The 20,753-nt window shown below is 43.3% G+C and overlaps 2 protein-coding genes across 2 annotated transcripts in view; both read right to left on the bottom strand.

The window, feature by feature from the left end:
• Window positions 1-243: 243 nt before the first annotated feature.
• Window positions 244-20,753, bottom strand: part of LOC306921160 (extracellular serine/threonine protein kinase FAM20C-like) — a gene marked incomplete at its 3' end in the record, with an annotated part of 49,566 nt that continues 29,056 nt past the window's right edge. Inside the window, exons 9-11 of the mRNA XM_079498271.1 lie at window positions 2,593-2,674; window positions 1,166-1,225; window positions 244-517 (exon numbers count right to left, since the gene is read on the bottom strand). Of these exons, the coding sequence (XP_079354397.1) occupies window positions 244-517; window positions 1,166-1,225; window positions 2,593-2,674 (416 nt within the window). The remainder of the gene's footprint in view (window positions 518-1,165; window positions 1,226-2,592; window positions 2,675-20,753) is intronic.
• The window catches only part of dnhd1 (dynein heavy chain domain 1), a gene marked incomplete at its 5' end in the record, with an annotated part of 33,994 nt that continues 17,769 nt past the window's right edge, over window positions 4,529-20,753 (bottom strand). Inside the window, 20 exons of the mRNA XM_079499470.1 lie at window positions 4,529-5,086; window positions 5,856-6,481; window positions 7,246-7,434; window positions 7,616-7,707; window positions 8,309-8,975; window positions 9,803-9,895; window positions 10,641-10,815; window positions 10,919-11,962; window positions 12,837-13,081; window positions 13,445-13,630; window positions 14,117-14,203; window positions 14,939-15,341; window positions 15,443-15,874; window positions 16,279-16,470; window positions 17,549-17,677; window positions 18,197-18,299; window positions 18,807-18,993; window positions 19,211-19,343; window positions 19,779-19,881; window positions 19,985-20,730. Coding sequence (XP_079355596.1) covers window positions 4,664-5,086; window positions 5,856-6,481; window positions 7,246-7,434; window positions 7,616-7,707; window positions 8,309-8,975; window positions 9,803-9,895; window positions 10,641-10,815; window positions 10,919-11,962; window positions 12,837-13,081; window positions 13,445-13,630; window positions 14,117-14,203; window positions 14,939-15,341; window positions 15,443-15,874; window positions 16,279-16,470; window positions 17,549-17,677; window positions 18,197-18,299; window positions 18,807-18,993; window positions 19,211-19,343; window positions 19,779-19,881; window positions 19,985-20,730 — 6,255 coding nt within the window. The 3' untranslated portion in view covers window positions 4,529-4,663. The remainder of the gene's footprint in view (window positions 5,087-5,855; window positions 6,482-7,245; window positions 7,435-7,615; window positions 7,708-8,308; window positions 8,976-9,802; window positions 9,896-10,640; window positions 10,816-10,918; window positions 11,963-12,836; window positions 13,082-13,444; window positions 13,631-14,116; window positions 14,204-14,938; window positions 15,342-15,442; window positions 15,875-16,278; window positions 16,471-17,548; window positions 17,678-18,196; window positions 18,300-18,806; window positions 18,994-19,210; window positions 19,344-19,778; window positions 19,882-19,984; window positions 20,731-20,753) is intronic.

The following is a 20,753-nucleotide window of genomic DNA, read 5'->3' as shown; positions in this document are numbered from 1 at the left end:
AATGCAGTGCTAGAAGCGCTATCTAGAATTCATAGAACCACAGTTAGATGCATCATTCCAGTTTCTAATCAAGTTCAATCATCAAACATCTGACAGATTTCAGTACAGCAGGTCACAAATCGTTTTGAAATCTGGATAATAATATTTAGAAGACTCGTCTAATACTGGGTTACACAGCAGCACATGCTGTCTCTCCAGGATATGATAATACAAGTGGTTGTGGTGCAACATGTACAGTACATGCTACGCAGCAGGAGTGACCATGCCTTCGGTGGAGTTGATATCATCGTAGATGACCTCATCGCCCTTGCCCTCCCTGCTCCGTTGCTCTTGGCAATGGCGGACGGCTTTGACCACCGTTGCCAATCGACGGTCGAGAGCAGCAAGGTGGGCCTCTGAGAGCAGCGGCGCCACGCTGGTCAGAGGGTCTTGGGACAACGACTCCCGCATGACATCACTGAGACGGTACTGAGGCTGCGAAAGGAGACGGAGACGCAGCCAAGTAGAGCGGCGGATTCTGGGAAATGGGACAGATGGGGTGAATGAAGATGGGAGAGTGATGCGAAAATGACAGTTTTCTCTGGATGCACTTAAAGTTATACAGTATATTTTATACCAGCTCATATAGTGTCTGGTCTGAGATTGAGAGGTCGGGGTTCGTCCCACATGAGTCGCTCTCAGCAGCAAGGGTTGGATTGTGGGTAAGTCCCTGCGACATACTACAGTAGCAAGTGTGCATGTCCAGGGGGTGGACTTGCCAATCAAGCTGCCTCATGCTACAGAAACACGAGATAGGTTTCTGTCTTGTGGGCCAGCAAGGCTTACTTGCTGTATTATATATTAAACTGCATTGATACATATTTGTGACAAAAACCATCTACACTGAAATGCGCCAACTAAAGAAGCTACTGTTGAGACATGTTTAAGTCTGCATAGAGGAATATGATTAACATTCTTCATGCTTAAACCCTCTATACTTAGTTGACCGGAGTCCCCCAGAGCTCTATACAAGTGGCCCTCCTGTTTTCAACCTACACTGAATATCTTCGACAAAAATGGCTGGTACAACCTCAACAATCACAACGCACCATGATTGATGCAACGCCTTACGCCCCCCAGAACAGGCACGCTAGGGTTCAAGTGATTAACCACATTTGCATTTTACCTGCAACATTGCTCTAGAGGTACAAGGATAGAAGGCTCATCTTTAGAGTGGCGTCCAAACCTACAGTGAGAACACACACAAATCATAATTCTGAATCAGAAATCCCATTATTGCCAGATACATTTGCATGTACTGTACAGGGTAACAGCTCATCACAGAAGACAAACAGAACATTATGCATAACCATGAAAACACAGTGCGGACGGACAGGACCTCACAGTACAGTATCATAGTAGGCAATTATAAGATACAAATAACATTTGGGGTATCCATAGCATGAAGTGATTGTTCAGAGATGTTCAGGTTATATGAGTCATTCCACCAAAACTGTACGATTTGGACTTTTTCTTTTATTATTAATATTTTTGACTGAAGATTTAACTTTTCTGAATACCCCACAATATTAAGGGCATTAATACGGAACCCCCGAATGGCCATCTTAATGATCATTTTTTTAAATTTGTAATCTCAAGATAACAAATGATTATTTCGCGGCTACAAATTAATTATTTGTTATCTTGAGATAACAAACTTGTAACTTGTGGCCACAAATTAATCATTTGTTATCTTGAGATAACAAACACCACCACCAATTTTTAGTTAATTTACTCCGTGGTAAATATTATGATATAATATATTCTCTAAAGATTTGTTTTAGGCTTTTCTGCCTTTATTGATACGTATCAAGTGAAGACTGACAGGAAAGAGAGAGAGAGAGAAGGGGACTAGGGGAGAGACATGCAGCAAAGGTCGTCATGAACGGGACTCAAACACGCAACACGCTGTCAGGCCACAGCCTATATGTGACATGCATATACAGTATGTGGCATATTTTCTTGCGTATGGGCATTGTACTGTATGTACAGTATGGTATAATTCTCACTCTAGTTATGGACTTTCGCTGAGCTGTTATTGTTATGGTTGCTATGGCAACGTGGATGTGACCCAACAGCATTTTGGCATTTTATGTTATTAAAACACAGCAATAATAAATACTTTAATAAATAAAAAATATATCACCCGCCAGTAAGCATGTAACGATACACTCAACTCACGATACGATACGTATCACGATATGAGGTTCACGATACGATTTTTCACGATATTTCCAACAATTATTTTCCAGACAAACTTGGTGCATTTATAGTTAGATATTAAATAAAGTAACATAGGCCTAATATGGAATAAAAATCATATTTAAAGTTTTTATGAGCATGCACTGTCTGAATGAATTCAGTGTTTTTTTCCCCGTCAGCTGCAGCTTCCCTCCTCAGTTGTGCCTCACAATAAATATATGATTATCATTATTTATTTCCCCTCCCCCATTTGGAGTATGCTGAATCGAATGGTACCCTAAAATCCTCTTTTTTTAAAATTATCTCTGAGACAGACACAGAGAGAGAGAGAGACAGAATTATGATACTCACCCCCTACCATTGTCCAGGTGCATCAAGAATGTGTTGTTGCCAAACTTCTCGAATGTTTCATAGTGATGCCTGTCCATGTTACCTAGAGAGGACCACATGCCAGAAGACCTCTGTTATACATTCAGCTATCATCTGATAAAGGCCTATTCATAATCCAGTTTTAGGTGATAAGGTGACCACCGAAATACACCTTATCACCTAAAAGTGGAGTATGAATAGGCCATAAGGCAGTCATCTAGCTATGGTACAGTACAAGTTGTACAACCACCTCAGCAACTCTATCTGGTGCACACATCCTGTTGAGACTTCTGCTGAGTGTTAGATTTTATTTAAAATTACACTTTTGCATTGAAAAAACAACATGTACCACCCCAAACAAAACTGTTTCTTCTATTTGATAGGCCGACACACTTGAACCGAGCTCTTTACAGGCAGACCTGGATTGATACATAACAGACTATATGCATTTTTGCCATATTTGTGTTATTTACAAAATAATGTCATATATATTTGATAAAGTGCTTTCCATTACACTGTTTAAATAAATGGTAAATGGTGCGTTTATATAGCACCTTTATCCAAGGCGCTTTACATAGATTGTGCATTACATTCACCCATTCACACACACACATTCATACACCGATTGCGGCGGAAACCATGCAAGGTACCAACCAGCACATCGGAAGCAATTTGGGGTTCAGTGTCTTGCCCAAGGACACTTCGACATGTAGACAGGAGGAGCCGGGATTTGAACCGCCGACCCATGGATCATTGGACGACCTGCTCTACCTCCTGAGCCACAGTCGCCCCTAGACAGGTACTGTATAAGAGAACAACAACAGTATAATATTTTGCATTTATGGGTGTTCACATTTTCTCTTTGGTTAATGAATGTTGACCAACAACTACTGAAAATAATTCAACCACAAAAAGGCAGCATGGTGTGCTTTATTGTCTACCCACTGCACACTTCTTTTACAAAATCACATAATTAAACGCAATGTACTTTCAAAGTAGTACAGTACATAATTGTGTGTGTGTGTGTGTGTGTGTGTGTGTGTGTGTGTGTGTGTGTGTGTGTGTGTGTGTGTGTGTGTGTGTGTGTGTGTGTGAGAGAAAGAGAGAGAGAGAGAGAGAGAGAGAGATTTTAACAATGCAAATCTTTGGATAGTATGAAATGCCAAATCCATGCCCGAGGGATTCATATTAAAATGTAACTTAATCACTGAACTAGAATGCTGATTAAATGATTACTATATTACTATAATTAATACAATTAATAAAAAGAAGATCGTATCATTTTAATGGAGAAATACATTATGGAGAAAAAAAAAAGTATGGAAATGTTTATGAATGTTAAAAAAAAACACAATATTTCTCTTAATACACGTTAGGAACACCTAACAAATAAAATCTGTGCCAACTGGAGAAGCTAAGACACATTTGAATCCACATAGAATATATTATGATTAACATACTTCACGTTTAACAACTTCAACCCTATAGAGCGTCGCAGTCCCGCCCTCTACCATGGACCAGGAAATGATTCTCCGTTCATTTTCCTCATAGACATTTCAGAAAGTATTTATTTAAAGACGTTTACGCCGCGGACAAAGCCAACTCGAGTCGTGACAAATCATGACAACAAACACAATTTTTGGGGCCGAAAAAATAATTAGAAAGAAGAAAAAAACACTTTTTTTGTTGTTTTTCTTCTATGTAATTATTTGTTTGGTCCAAAATATTGTGTGTGTTGTCATGATTTGTCACGACTCGAGTTGGCTTCGTACGACGCTTAAAAGGTCTTTAAATAAATACTTTACGAAATGTCTATGGGAAAAATGCATTGGGATTCATTTCCTGGTCCATGGTAAGGGGCGGGACTGCGACGCTCTATACTTAGTTACTATAGTCGATCTACAAGCTACGAGGGTACACTACAACACTGTCCAAATGTAACGGAAAGGGGTCCATTTGGTTACATTAATTTGCAAATGATCAGAGTTAAATTAACACTCAGGATTTCACAGTACAGTGCAGGCAGGAGCAGACCCAATCAGTCAGAGAGTGGTCAGAGTGTACTGACCAGCCTCACTCTTCTCAGAGCACACAACACAGGGTTCAGCTTAGCTGCAAGGGGAACCCTGGCGACAACATCGGCGTCTGCCAGTCCCCATTCTCCACTGTCGCCACCCTGCCGGTCCAGATACAGAGGACAGTGGTAGACTGGCAGCTGAGGGGCATCTAACACTTGGGTGGCATCAGTTTTGGGGACGTGTGAGGCTCCACGCTGGTGACTGTAAAGGGCAGTGCGAGTGTCCCGGGCCGCACCAGGCCTGACACAGAGCAAGGGCAGCGCACAGGGCTGAGGGGAGAGCGTGTCCTGCAGAGCGCACAGCCGCGTGTCCCACAGCGCCCCCCTTAGCTCCAGGCCACACAAATACACGCCGCCCTGAGTCAGAGGAGAGGCTGGGGGTGAGAAAACACTCAGGACCTGGGGTGGGAAGACGAGAACACACATTAGCTGTACAGCAAACAATGGCTGTTGTATTCTTAAATGTTTTTTTTATCGATGCGGCTGGTTAGACGCGTGAGTCAGCTTATGTGACAAAGTAGCAGTAACCAATGGTAAAGACAGTTTTACTTCCTATGCTATATGGCACAGGAAGGCGTTCAAAGTCAAAGTGTAAAGTAGGAGCAAGGTGGAGGATTAAGCCTGATTTATACATAGCTGTGAGCTGGTGGTGACACACAATCTATACAAGCTATTTTCAGTGCATAAAACGAGTGAGCAACAAGGTATAAATTAGGCATTATTCTCCTCTACCCTCACCTATGAAATGAAGTCAAATCCAAAACCATAGCCATGTCAGTGTGATGATAGGACTGGGAAAACCACATCACTTTTTGCCAAATACAATTTCAAGACAAGCTTAAATGGAGTTATTAATAAATCACACCCGTGTGAACTGAGTGGTGTAAGGTCTTATATAGCCTGATCAGCTGTGGTCTGACGTAATGTCTGACGTAATGAAATCACACCCGGGTGAACTGGGTGACCGTAGCAACCATGCTCATTTTTTGAGCACAGACAGACAGACAGACAGACAGACAGACACGTAAACTAACAAAGCCAGTCGTAGGAGTGGTTTACACCACTCAAAAAAAAAGCTCTATGACGACTCTGGAATGAATGGTACGACAGTTTGCCGTTAGAATGTTGGGATTTAACTTAATTACCTTTGGGAAAAATGGTGGTTTACCTGAAAATGCAGGCCTACATTACTGACGTCTTTGCGTTGGGCTTGAGCAGCCTCTCTCCTCACAGCCACCAAAAAGCCTCTGGCATTGCTGAAGGTGGACAGACGGTAGGCGGTAGGTGTATCTTTGCAGACCTCATCCCAGAGATAAGCCCTGAGCAACTCGGCTCTCCTTTCTAATCGAAACAGATCTGCGAAAGCGAGGAGGGAAGAAGTGGTTGGCTTGCTGTGTTGATTGGGCTGCTTGAGCTGTGAGATCAGTGAGGAAACCAGGTCAGACAGACCATCCCACTCAGCCAGGAGAAAGTCCCGCATGGGGCCGTGTGGAGCGGTTACGTCACTTGTTACTGTACGGGTGTCTTTGGTTGCAAGCGTGCTTTTAAGAGCTTGCAGTCGTTCTCTGGATTGACCGTAGTCCGGCAGCATCGCATGGTAGTTCCGCTCATTGCTGCGGCCTCCGACTTTGCCTCGTGGTATCTGAGAATCCTGCAGCAAGTTGTTCAAAGCGTGGCCATTGACTTTGATTATCTCGGCAGCCAGATCAGCGCCGAAGCCCAACATTAAGGGCTCACTGACGTAAGCCAAGTCTTGAGTATACTGCTCCAGGCCCTGCAGCAATCCTGACACATCTGTGAATAGAAAACAATTCATGACTATGATCCCTATCTAAAATGTAATATTTAACAACCCCGTATTTTATACAGTAGGCCTACATACGTCATTGTACAACAGTATTGATGCAAAAACAGTGATCAGACGAACAGTGAGCTTATAGATCTGCCATTTGCGCTATTTGTGAACACTGTCACTTATAATGATAGGCCAAAAAATAGTAGCCTTGCGTGGCCAGACACAAATATGCCCAAATATCCATGCAGTGATATACAGTAGTATAGAGACAAAAAAGAAAAGATAGTGACATCAGATTCAGAGTTCTGGTTAAACAGAACATGCAGAATATCCACACTGTGGCATTGACACATCTTAGTTTTATGATTTCTTGCCATGCTGACATAACTAGGAAATAATTGATCATAGATCATACAGTTGGAGGCCATCGATATTGTCCTTTTCTTTTTGCTGAGGTTTGCGTGATCTGCGCAAAAGGACAGTTAACCAATTTTGGGCGGGAACCCCTTTTGGTGTTTTAAACATTGTTATAATTTAGCTATTGAAAAATAGCAGATCTACAAGCTCATAGCGCGCCACCGAGTGGCGCGCTACGAGCTTGTAGGTCTGCTATTTTTGAAAAATCGTGAAAATATTTATTTCAGAAAACTGGAGGATTTAGAAGGATTTTTTAAAATGTTGAGGTCAGGCCTAAATGGGTCAAATGATAAGGGACAATATCGGTGGCACCCAACTGTATATACATATGAAATCATAACAGAACTAATTGTCTTGCCAAAGCAGCCAGAAGCAAAGTGTCCAGCAGGAATGTCGATGATGTTCCCGAGGACGTGTGGGCCACTGCCACAGAGTGGAGAAACTGGAGATGCAGTGTTAAGACAGGCCTTCACAACACTGGCCACCTCCTCCAGGTCAGCAGGATCTGACACATGGCCGCCATGCACCAGATTGACTGTGAACAAATTCCAGATCAAAGGAACTGGGTTAAGCATATTCAAATTTACATAAAATGTAGGGCTGCAACTATGGAATATATATCGACAATTATTTTATTGATAACTTTTTTGGTTAATCAAGTTTTTTCTTTTTGGTTTGCAGCCGAGGTCCGTTTCACTAAAACTAGAGGGATTCACCTGCGATGTACTCCAGCGCCTCCATTTTGTTATCACAGCGACTGGCAATGTGAATGTGTGCTTCTACCAAGGCCTGGAGGTCCTCCTGAGTCCTTTAACAACAACAACACACATAACATAGTACCTATACATCTTGTACCATGTGATGTCTCTCCAATCATTTGAAGTAGCTACTGACTCATGAAAATTCTATTTAGTAGACACAATACATTTTATGATAATTAATGTGGACTTAGACTGTTATTCGTCTCAACTGCTAATTAATACCACTTTTACTCTACAATTATTTAAAAACTTTAGTTACTAGTTACTTTGTGGATTTGGATTATTATTACAAAACATACATTACAAGCGCAATAAACATTTCGGCCAAAAATGGTAAAATCCATATTTCTTTGTAGTGAAAAAATCACACCCGTGTGAACTGAGTGGTGTAAGGTCTTATATAGCCTGATCAGCTGTGGTCTGACGTAATGTCTGATGTAATGAAATCACACCCGGGTGAACTGGGTGACCGTAGCAACCATGCTCATTTTTTATGAACAGACAGACAGACAGACAGACAGACAGACAGACACGTAAACTAACAAAGCCAGTCGTAGGAGTGGTTTACACCACTCAAAAAAGTGAGTGAGTGAGTGAGCGAGCGTGCGTGATACAGTGTTGATACAGATGTTTCCTCAGTATCCTCACCAGTGATAGATGTTGCTCTGGCCCTGCACGTTCCTGCAGGTCTGTCTCTGCAGTAAGACAGAGTGAACGATGGCACAGCGGAGGAGGAAAGGCTCCATGACGTCACGTGATGTCCCCTCATCAGACTGCACGGCAGAGAGCGAGGACATGATGTCACGTGATGTCCCCTCATCAGACTGCACGGCAGAGAGCGGGGACATGATGTCACGTGATGTCCCCTCATCAGACTGCACGGCAGAGACCGGGGACATGATGTCACGTGATGTCCCCTCAGACTGCACGGCAGAGAGCGAGGACATGATGTCACGTGATGTCCCCTCAGACTGCACGGCAGAGAGCGGGGACATGATGTCACGTGATGTCCCCTCAGACTGCACGGCAGAGAGCGGGGACATGATGTCACGTGATGTCCCCTCATCAGACTGCACGGCAGAGAGCGGGGACATGATGTCACGTGATGTCCCCTCAGACTGCACGGCAGAGAGCGAGGACATGATGTCACGTGATGTCCCCTCAGACTGCACGGCAGAGAGCGAGGACATGATGTCACGTGATGTCCCCTCAGACTGCACGGCAGAGAGCACCTGACACAGGGAGCTGCTGAGCTCCTCCTTCACATCCCGGGGACAGTCACATACCAGATGCAGGGCCCTCGTTCTCACTGCAGCTGCAGGGGACAATGACAATACTTACGGGTCCATTTGGTTACACCTGTACACTCTCAGAGCAGAGGTGCAAATGAACATTGAGGATATCATGTCATTGTGTATTATGGGACAAAGGCCCAACAACACTCTACAATACATTACATATAGAACTTACAATGTTTGACATGTCAAGAATGAAAGTAAGGTGCTTACATTTTCTGACTTTCTATGTGTAGTAGATAAAGTAAAATACGGTAATAATTTATGCAAGAGTATATGTGGTTCATCTTAGGCTATAGGGGGTGACAGCAAGACCGGTTTAAAGGCTTATCAGATGCCAAGAAATCTGTACAATGATTTACAGTACATTCTTGTACTCCCTCAAAGAAGGATCAAACAACTCTTAGAAGTGAATGCAGGTCTGCATTCACTTCAAGCACAGGTTTGATATTGACAAGTACGCACAAATTAGCTCAACTTTGACTTGGTATTGCAAAACGGTCTAATCTGCTGGGATGAATGGCATTGCAAGGTGATCTGGAAGAAGGATGGATGGATTGTCTTGCCAGTTTGGCACATTGTGAATGTTGGCACGTTGCTACGCAACAAGCTTGGTTGACATGATGTGTATGTTGACAGAAAGGTCAGTTTGAAGGCTTATCAGACACCAAAACTGTACTGTACAAGCTGGTTGGGCAATGGACGAGGCTCATCGAAGCTTATTGAAATACATGGTAAAACATCCATAATGTTCCCCATAGCAAATGTCAGAATGAAGGCTATAGGTAGTGGGTGATCAAAAGCATCAGATCTGGATGTTCTATTCCTGTCATGTACACAGTCCTACCAGGAATACAGCATGGGGTATATCCTCTAGTTATAAACCATAGTCTGAAGTTTGGATGAACCACCTCGCCTGCCTCCACATCTGTCAGGTAGCCTAGAAAAGTAAGGTAAAACAACATAAGAACAGGAGTAGTACAGTGAGTGAAATGAAATGAAATGAAATGAAATGAAATGAAATCTATATTTATCCAGGGTATCTGGGCTAAGCTCAAGAACTTGTTTCCAGCCAGGCCCTGCTCATAGAACACATTTCATCGTAGTGGTTGATGCCTTGTTCAAGGGCATTTCAGCGGTGGTAATTTTAACGTGTCGGACGGCTGATTCGAACTGGGAACCTTCCGGTATCTAGACCGCGCCGCTATCCGTTCGGCCACCGCTGCCACAGACAGAGTAGTATGGCAGTAAGTAAGAGAAGGAATAGGAACAAGAATATAGAAAAATCTCTTTCTCTCTAATGTGTGCCTAGTGTCTACTGTGGACAACACCTGAACTGTATTTATGCTGTCCACGTCATACATTGGTATAAATACCATGACCTCCACTGCATTGAGATTCATTTATTGATTGATTGAAGTATTTATTAACAGATTGGAGAATTACAGTACATTTCAAGCACAACTCAATACAAAACTTGCACACACTTTAGTTTTATGTGTAATTTTTGAAAATGTTGGCCTTTCTTTGCTCTTAGCATTATATATTGAAATGTCTGTAGCTCTCTAAAACTATTCTGCGTATATTTTCTTCTAGAAAAGCGGACGGCCGGCTGACCTAGCCATCCATAGAGCCCCACCACAGCAAAATGTAAAATGTCTCTAGCTTAGCTTGACTTAGCTTACCTCTGGAAGACGAAACCAGTCGATTAAGGCGTAGCATTACTTTTTCATCCCATCGTTCCAACCGGTGGCAGTTGTTAAAAACCAACCAGTGACCATCAGTAACAGCTCTGTCCAGTACTGACAGCATGACCTCGGTCTCACACTCGCCTCCAAATGAAATTACTTTCAATTGAACCTGAAAAACAGACATTTGGAAACACATCAAATACTGTAGGGCAAAGACAAGCAATGGTCATATTATGGCAAACTAGTAACTCAAATTGTTCAAAATCCATTACCCTCTTTGCATCTGCGTGGTAAGTAGTCAGCTGTTTCAGCAGGTGAAGAGGCTGAATGCTTGCCCAATTCTCTCTGCCTGGACCAGGCGATGTAAGGACTATGGGTCCGTCGTGTGTGACAAGTAATCGGGACAGGCCCTCTGGGGTGCCACAGTGAGGGGCCTCGACCACTGCTGTGCTCCCAGAAAGGCCCAGGTTGCAGGCGGCTAAGCTCTCCGCCACTGCGACCAGGCTGTGGGGGAGCAGGGTCTTCCAGAGCAGAGCTCGCTGCAGTAAGGACAGATGGGAGTGAGAGGAGCAGGTGACGGTCCCTGCCACCGTGGAGGAGGGGAAGCGCAGGTACTCCTGCCACTGCCTGGGAGACGTGGCCAGTGACGAGAGTAATCCCCTGAAAGATGGAATCCTCTCCAGACGGAGCAGCTCGGGAAGGATCTGAGGAGGTATCCATCCTGGCAAGGCATGTCTCCGTGTTGCCCTAGGTGAACCGGCGGAGAGTGGGGAGTCAACTTTGGTTTCTTGTTCCTGCATATCCAGGTCTCCCAGTCCCCGGAGGAAGGCTGCTCTCTCAGCCTCAGAGCACATCTCCTGGTGCTGGAGGAGGGTCACGGACATCAGCAATTTCAGAAGTGCGGCGTGGCTCTGGAAGAGACGAGGCCGGTATTGGGCTAGTAGGTGGGATACCATCCTGTGAGTGATCTCTGACATCATGCCCTCTGTCACTTGTCTACCGGTATTGGACACATTTGAATCCCCCTTTGGAACCAAGGCCTCGCCCATGGCTGTGATAAAGCCACGAAGTGTAAAGAGGTAGACAGGAGACATATGGGCCACATCCTGCAGGTCCTGATAGAGGGCAGCAGCCAACCTCGCTGTGTCTCTGGGGGCTGACAGTCGCGACTCATAGAGTTCCAGCTCAACGTTCATCTGCTTGACATCAGTCTGCAGTTTCTGAGATGCGTCCTGACAGGCCAAAAGGCGGGGGAGGAATTCAGGGTCTTGCAGCAGTGGGATGGAGGACTGCAAGACATAGTCCATCAGAGAGACCTAAAAAGAAAAGGTTTACAACACAAATTATTTAAAACATTGTTTTCAACATGGCCTGGTTATTTCCATATTTTATGCAAGTAACATATTAAAAGGTTATACTGTAGTTGTTTTTAGTGAGCATTATCACCCTCTAGTGGATAGAAATTATGATGGAAGCATTCAAATATTTTTAAACCACAGTTGCAAAAAGATCTCACCAGCCACTTTCATATTTTTACCAACCAAACACGTTTTGTATAATAATTGGTTGGTTAACCACCAGGTGGTTGGTTACCGTGTGAACTGATTGGTTGTATAGAGGACCGTCATACTGTTTTCACTCTCATATTCCACCTGTATAATTGTTTGATATAATGGCACAGTTGCACACCATTTTGGAAAGATCCCTGTATGGGTGTGTAACTCTGAGTGTATAAATGGAACCAAATGGACCCTTAAGGGTCCATTTGGTTCCATTTGTACACCCTCAGAGTTATGGGGGTCGTTAAAATTAAAACGTTTGAGAACCACTGCACACTAAATGGAACAGAGCCTTAACCCATTTTGGGGCGGGGAACCCTTTTGGTGTTAGCATCATGTTATGCTTTAGCTATTGAAAAATAGCAGATCTACAAGCTCTGCCGAGTGGCGCGCTACGAGCTTGTAGGTCTGCTATTTTTGAAAAATCGACTGACATAGAAACATAGCTTTTTCAGAAAACTGTCAGGATGTAGAAGACATTTTTAGAATCTGATCTCAGGTCAAAATGGGTTAATTAGTATCATCGGTAAGTTCGGTAACACCTGTGAAGGAAGTAGGGAAGTGGCCCAAGACCCAAGTTCTTTCCAAAATGGCGTGTGTGCATAGAGCCTGCTGTGAGTCTGTGATTCACCTGCTCTTTCAGCAGTTTGTCCTGCGACGTCCTCTTGTCTCTGCTGACACCAGTCTGCTGTGTCAATGCGTCCACACATTCAGACTGTAACGTCCTCTTGTCTCTGCTGACACCAGTCTGCTGTGTCAATGCGTCCACACATTCAGACTGTAGCAGCAGACGTGACAACATGAGTTCCTGAGTCTCTGCTGAGCTCAGAGCCAGGTCAACCACTTGTACCTCCGCCAGTATGGATGGGTGGATCTCTGTAGGAGCAACACAGTATACGTTCAGTTCATAGGTAATAATAATGCACGCACATCTCTGATGATTTGACGGTGCGGGATAAAAACAAAACAAAACAAAGAACAGTTCAAGACGCACAAATGGTGTCCACACACCGAAGCTCCCACAAAACTTGATTAAATTCTAAAACAATGTTTCTGGTCTCCATCAGATACAGTATCTATTCTACACACATATAAAGCGATACCTTTATTCCACACTTTTTAATAGGTCTGTGGGTGAATTATTTTATTTTTATTGTCCGTTTACATATAAGTCTTATCAAAAGGACCTTTAAATTAACACTGAAGATTTGACAAGTGTACAAGATGTACACTACTCACCACTGCTAAGCAGTCGGACAGGCAGGTGGGTGCTGAGGAAGAGGCAGAACTGTGGGTGGGTCGGCTGAAAGGGTCGCCTGAGGCCTGCCGAGAGATGAAGATGACATTGCGCTGGACGCACCAACATGGACAGGAACTGTGGGCCGGTGACAGCACGCTCCACATGTCTGACCAGCACCCTCACACCTGCACAGGGACACGATAGGAATGAGTTTGACAATGAAAAATAAATATATTTAATTTAAAACTAAGAAAATTTGACTGTATGCTGTAAAATCATGTGTTAATTTAACTGTGTGAGTGAGTCAAATGAGCCCTCCATTTGAGTCCATTAGTGGGTAGAGACTAGAGAGGTTCACCTCCCGGGCCAAACGCATGTCTACATGTCATGTCAAAGTGTCCCTGAGCAAGGCACTTACTCCCTAACGGATGTGCCCCCACGTGCACATCATGACCACCTGAGCAGCCATCAGCTGAGTGAACCGCAGGATTAATAAAAGTAAAAAAGAGGGGGGGGGGGATGGGCAAGGGTGCATTTGGTTACATTTGTACTGTACACTCAGAGTTATATTAATACTTTACTGTGTTACAGCATTTGGTTATGCTGTCTCTTTGTTAATCGTAATGTCAGACAAATCCTACTGCACTACAATATAGAACTACAAGACCCACCATTCTCAGCAGCCTGCTTCAACTTGTCCAGCAGCTCTGGGTCATCAGCACAAAGCACCATTCCATACTCTGGCTCCTTCTCAAACTCTGCAGAACAAACAAACACGTGATTTCATTTCTTTCTCTTGTGCTTTTCTCTCACAATGTACAACAATGTATATCCTACAGTGTTTTATTTAAAGCCAACTGTTCTTAGCAGTAGCACAACAGATGGATTACATTACAATACCACTATTAAAACACACTTTTTTTTCAACACCAAAGTGTAACACAGCTATGAGCAAGTCTTGTCACATGTGGCTTTGAACCTTCAACTTTTTACATATTGTTGCCTATAATACAATTATTTGTATTGTAAAAAATCACACCCGTGTGAACTGAGTGGTGTAAGGTTTTATATAGCATGATCAGCTGTGGTCTGACGTAATGTCTGACGTTAAAGATCTTTGGCTAGGTAGACTCGTCTTCTGATGTGATGATTTGTGACCATGAAGTTGATTCAGCTGGAGTTTTTGTCCGATGTGAGGTATTATATAAGGTAAGGTATTATATAGCCTGATCAGCTCTGATCTGACGTAATGAAATCACACCTGGATGTGATTTCACAACTGGCTTTTTTTGTGCAGAGAAAATGACCACGGTTGCTACGGTCATCCAGTTCACCCGGGTGTGATTTAATTACGTCAGAAATTATTTTGAACATAGCAACCATGGTCATTTTTTTCTGCACACAAAAGCCAGTTGTAGGAGTGGTTTACACCACTCAAAAATAACAACACCAATGTCTATAATGTCATGTTGATTGGGCTTACACTACTGTACCTGTAATGAGCTCTTGGTGATGCTGGGTGTCTGCCAGTAGAGGCCAGTGTTGAACCCAGGGGCTTCTGTAGCCCCACAGGAGCAGTTTTAGCACCAGTCTGGCAGGCAAACCTTGGAAATGGCATTGCTCGATGCCTAGTGCGCGAGCCAGGGCCCACTGAAGCTCCTCAGCCACAGGGATGGCAGCGCCGAGGGAGGGCTCAGAGCAGGAACAGTCTGTTTTCGTGAACAGGGAGGTTCGCGGATCTTCAGGATTGATATTCATTGTCCCTGTCAGACACAGCTCCCTCCATTTGTGCAGTAACTCAGTGCGTGTGTCAGCTCCAAAGGGACCCAAGTATGAAATGGCAGCAGCCAGGATAAGGGCATCCCCTGGTAGGGTTTGGTTGTTCACGTCTGCCTCCTAGAATATTATGTGCATTAAAAACACGAAATACATTTCTGTATGTTGGACAGTTTGAAGTGACAGAATCAATTAAACATTTGTCAAAGCATGAGTTTTACCTGAGCAGCAGTGTTCCAGTCTGCAATGTGGCTCTGCATCTGACTGACGACAGTGGCAGCATGTCTGTCCAGGCTCTCTGCTCTACTCAGCTGCTTGAGAAGCTCTACTAACTCCTTCTGCACAGCCTGGAGCTGACGCTCCATGTCTGCCAGATTCCCAAACACCTCCTCCTTCCGCAGCTCGGCCAGGACCAGGCGATCATGAGCCTCCTTGGCCAGCTTTCCTAAGCACTGCTTGCTAACTCCCTGGGCGGCCATGCGGCGCTCCATGCAGGCGTACTCGTACACAGCTCGCACCCAGTTGCACAGAGACTCGCAAGCATGACTGGCCTCTCTCACAGACTCTGGCTGGAAGTGAGGACTGTGAACTATCTGGCCGAGTGCTTGGAGCCGACTTTTAGTCAGTCCGTGGCGGTCAAAGAACTCCAATTCCTAGAAAAGGGAGAGAAAGTGCAGTTGGAAGCTCCATTGTTTCGGAATCAGTCATTTCTGATTTAAAGCTGCGTTTTGCAACTCTGTCCTACCCAGGATTTGAACACCAGTCTCCTGCATGAGAGACCAAATTCTGCATCTCTTCCAAGACAGATTAATTATTATTTATTTTTTTGTGTTAAAATACCGTACAGGATTTGAGCTTTAAGTAGGTTTATTTTATCCGTTGAATCACACTTGACTCAATACCTAGACTGGATGGGTCTGCTCTTTCAATACCTAGACTGGATGGGTCTGCTCTTTCAATACCTAGACTGGATGGGTCTGCTCTTTCAATACCTAGACTGGATGGGTCTGCTCTTTTTCAAAAACATGTGCTTGATTAAAAATATTGTCCCACACACCTGGAAGAAGTTGGATTGCACAAGAAGCTGTTTGGCACTTTCCCAGTTGCATGGGCGGTTGAATAGCAGACATAGGGCATCCATGATTTTCACCACTCCCTCTGGAGGGTTTGTGTAGCGACGCACCTCTTCCAGGTCAGATGAACTGAGACACTTGAAGATCTTAAGGCTCAACTGGAACAGAGGACTCTCCTGGAGAGGCAATATTGATGAAATACAGTTAGAGTCCATGCACTTTCTTATGGCAAAGTATTTTCGATGAGACTTGATCATATCTGAACATGTAGCCAGATGATTGGAAATGTCTCCCTACCAATACATCTGGTGAACTCTAAATACAATGCAGTTTCTAGAACAGTGTGGGAAACGGCTGCAGAGAAACCTACAATCACCGCTTTGAAAATTATTCAAATCACCATCCTAATGGGCAATAAAGTCTCCGACTGTCTGCTTAGATGAGAGTAATGTGATTTTTGCACACGCTTTAAGCTTTATCTTCTTTTCTTTTTTGGATATTTTTTTGGCTTTTTGCCTTTTTTTAAACTTAATTTTTATTTGCAGGTAGACATACAAATAAAAAACATAAAATGACAATTACAGTGCAAGGGTTCAGATACATCATTAATATACAACATATTCCAGTCCATTTATGAATGTCCATCATTATTAACATTGGTGTCGTTTTGTTGATCCTTATAGTCAGTCCATTTCTCCCATTTTTCAATGAATAGTTCCTCTTGTAGTCTCAATACATGAGTTAGTTTCTCCATTACAAATATCTCCTCCACAATGCTCAGCCACTGCTCACAAGCTGGGGGTTCTGGTTTGTACCATCGCCTTGTAATTGCTTTTTTACTAGCTGCCAATAACACTTTGACAGGTAAATATCTTCTCTCTGTGTATGGCTTTTTGCCTTTTTATTGATAGATCACAGTAGGTTGACAGGAAACAGGGAGAGAGATGGGGGGGGGGAAGATACGCAGCAAAGATCGTTGGGATCGGGACTCAAACCCGTGACACGCTGGCAGGCTGGATTTCCAACCTACTGTAGATCCCGGGGCCTTTAAGCTCTATCTTCATGCCTCTAAGGTAGTAGTTCTTCTCAAAGGGGGTTCAGGGGCTCTGGGAGGTTCTAAATCAACCTTTACAAGTCTGTAACTCTGACAGTATACAAATGGAACCAAATGGTCTGTTTGGTTCTATTTGCATACTGGCAGAGTTCAGGGGGATCCTTGAAATGTAAAAGAGAACTACTGTACAATTATTGTACCTTGTGTTTGGTCTGATGAATCTGCTCTTCCAACTGAAAGAGTTTCATCTGGGCGAACACAACGCTCTGCCGGGCTCTTTCACAGACCATCCTCTCAGCGTCCATGGCTCTCAGGAGCTCCCTCTCACACTGCACAACAAGCACCATGCAATCAAAGCACAAACATTTCTACTGTAAATGATTCAGACCAAATAGACCACTGCAGGTCTGTAACTCAGAGTATACAAATTGTTAAATGATCAAATTTGTACACTCTGTGTTGATCGACACTCAGATTTTACTGTAAGATCAGGGTCTTAGAGATAATTTATTAACCAAATGGTGCATGGTCTTTGGTCTAATACATATCAAACTGATTATAGTTTATACTATAACAGTTAATATTAGCCTAGTTGTGTGTTTGGGCATAGTTGGGCATATTTGGGACACACATACATGGTAAATATAATAATATATACAGTGTATAAGGGAATACGAAGGCAAAAATAATAATATTAATAATAATCCTCTCTCGCAGAAATTGTAATATGGTCATTGGTCACGGTTTGAGCATTCATATCTCTGGCATTGTATGTCTACTAGTGAAATCCCAGATGTAAATACATGCAGCGTTTACTTGTCATCATGTGATAAATTGCTGTACAGTACCTGTTGTGCTTGAGCAACATTCTCCTGCAGTGTGATTACATTGTGTTTGTACTGGACAGCTGTATCTGTCATCGCCTCCAGCCGGGCCAGGACAGTTGTAACTCTGAGAGAAATGTAGAATAATTTCAGGCCAGTACACTCTAGTATAACACTCTAGTTTACATTATGTATACATATATACATAATATATCATTGAATAGAGAGAAGAGGAAGCACTGCGTAGTCTGTAGTTGTCATGAGTACCTGAAAAACAGGTGCTCATTGGAGAGGGTTCAATAATACCGTAGGTAATAACAAGTTGGATGTTCCTTTCCCTTGTGGTAAGTGGGCTGATATGCAAAAGTGGAAAAAGGGTGAACTCAAAAGAAATCCAAGGCACTCCGCTCAGTTGAATTTAAAAAGCCTTTATTGTAATTTGGCTAAGCTAGGCAAAGATTGAAAAAATGCATTAGAATGTCCTTTTAATGTGTGAGGGGGTGTGAGTTTTTATATTTTTTAATGTTTATTTTATTTAAAAGTTAAATATCCCTTTAACTCATGTTTGCATAACATGTTGAATGGAGTCTCTACTTTGATACGATTAACAGTGTCAAAAGAATCTATGGCTAACCTGTTGGCTTGGCACAGTCCCTGCTTGTAGAGATGGCTACTGAGGTAAAAGAAGTGACAGATGAACTCCATATAGGTCTGGGGGCTGAACGGTTGGGTTTTTAACAGGACTGAAGCATATCTGCATGCTGACTTGTGGATTATTTCCATGGCCAGGGGCATGCTGGCCTCCAAGCAACGTCTCTGCGCTGCATCAAAAGCAAACAATATAACATCAGGTCAGATTTAATGTTGCATAACGTTAATTTCGTCATTGAGGCAATTTGATAGATTTTCTTCATGGACACTATACTTTTTACACATATTTTTAAAAGCATGTAACACTGTCCACAGCGGAAACATAATTAAAGAATGTAGTGCATTTGTACACTCTCTGAATTAAATGTATAAGAAAGAGCAACTAACGTTGTCCATGTAATTCAGGAATCCGGAGATTATCCTTAAGGCAGTGAGTAGCAGCTTCCACGAAAGACTGTCTGGACCATGGTTGGTACACTTCCACACAGCTGCTCAGGCTCAGGGCCTTCGTTATGTGTGCCTGTACAAGTGTACAGTATATCATTAATGCAATGGCAACAATGGAAGAAGCAGACCATGGTGAGAAATACTAATATACTATGGTTGGTAGGTTTAACTACATTGGTGGCTTGGTATACCTATGTTCTTCTGTCCAGCACCTATATAGTATTTATGATTTGGATGTTGTGTGTGCTTTTGTAATCTTTTTCCCCCACTACTTTTTAACTTCCCTAGCTGGGTATTGTACTATACTGTTGAAAAGTGAATACCTTTTTTGTACACTGATGACATGTATGCAAAAACATGTTTTTTCAAAGCAACTAAGTCTACATTAGTTAGGATGATAGTGAAATGCTGAAGACAAAATGTCCCCAAGGTGATCAATACATTACAAATTAAATTACTTTAATTTAAGTAGTTAAAGTAGTACAAATCTTTGGGAAAGTACAGTTACCTTCCAGGCCTGAGTATTGTAGTGAGGCAGCTCACATCCCTCTGAGGTAGCCAAAGGTAGCAGAAGAAATACATGCATATTCCTCTGGAACTGCCTTAAATGCCTGTCAATAGGTTGGAAAGGGTACACATATTGTAACTGTTAACAGTTAGATGAGTTAGACTTGAATAATGTGGAAAAACAGATAGATGTCTGTTCTCGTATACCTCTCAAGTGCATGAGAATCCATGTGGCATCTGTGTGAATTCTTGACACCATTCTCTCTGGGTACGAGGTTTGCCTGCTCCTCTTCCGAGTAGAGGCCTGGACAGGTGCCACTGGCCATCACCATCAGTAGCTCTTCTCTCACAGCCTGGCTCGTTTCCTCATGGGCCAAGATCACCACATTAGCACTGTTCACTTCAGTCTGACAAATAGCCTCCTTCAGGATTTCACGTAACTTGTTCTCATTACCGGGGTGTACTTCCATCAACCGGTAACCTGTCAGATGGGCAGCTAAACGTACATTGCTCTTACGGCCTGTGCCTCTGACTGCGCCAAACAGCACTCCATGACCTCCAGGCATAAGCAGTGCTCTGAGGATATGCAATAACTGATGCATCCTCTGTCTGTGTACTGCATAACCTGATGTCATAATGAAATCATGAAACTTCTCTCCATGTTCCTCTTGTCTTTTCACAGAAGCAGACAGCTGCTGCACCAGCAGATCAAAGTCTTGCTCTTGATAAGAAGCATCGCGTTTGAAGTTGTACTGTTGTGCCATTGAGTTGACTGGATCTGTGATCTCAGGGCCAAATACAATCTTAGTCATTGCTTGTTCCATATCTTGAAGAAGTTGAGATGGCAGCAGACATGGGGCTGAGCTTGGTTCTCCTGAATACATTCCTTCATTCTGCACTGAGTGTTCAGTGAATCTATGGCCCCTTTCTAACTGAGCAGCTGGTTTGGGGCCCTTAGGTGGAGAGGGGATTAAGA

This window comes from Electrona antarctica, assembly GCF_951216825.1.
Source record: "Electrona antarctica genome assembly, chromosome: 4".
NCBI classification, from domain to species: Eukaryota; Metazoa; Chordata; class Actinopteri; order Myctophiformes; family Myctophidae; genus Electrona; species Electrona antarctica.
The sequence above is the reverse complement of the archived record's forward strand: the minus strand, read 5'-3'. Positions and strand labels throughout refer to the sequence as shown.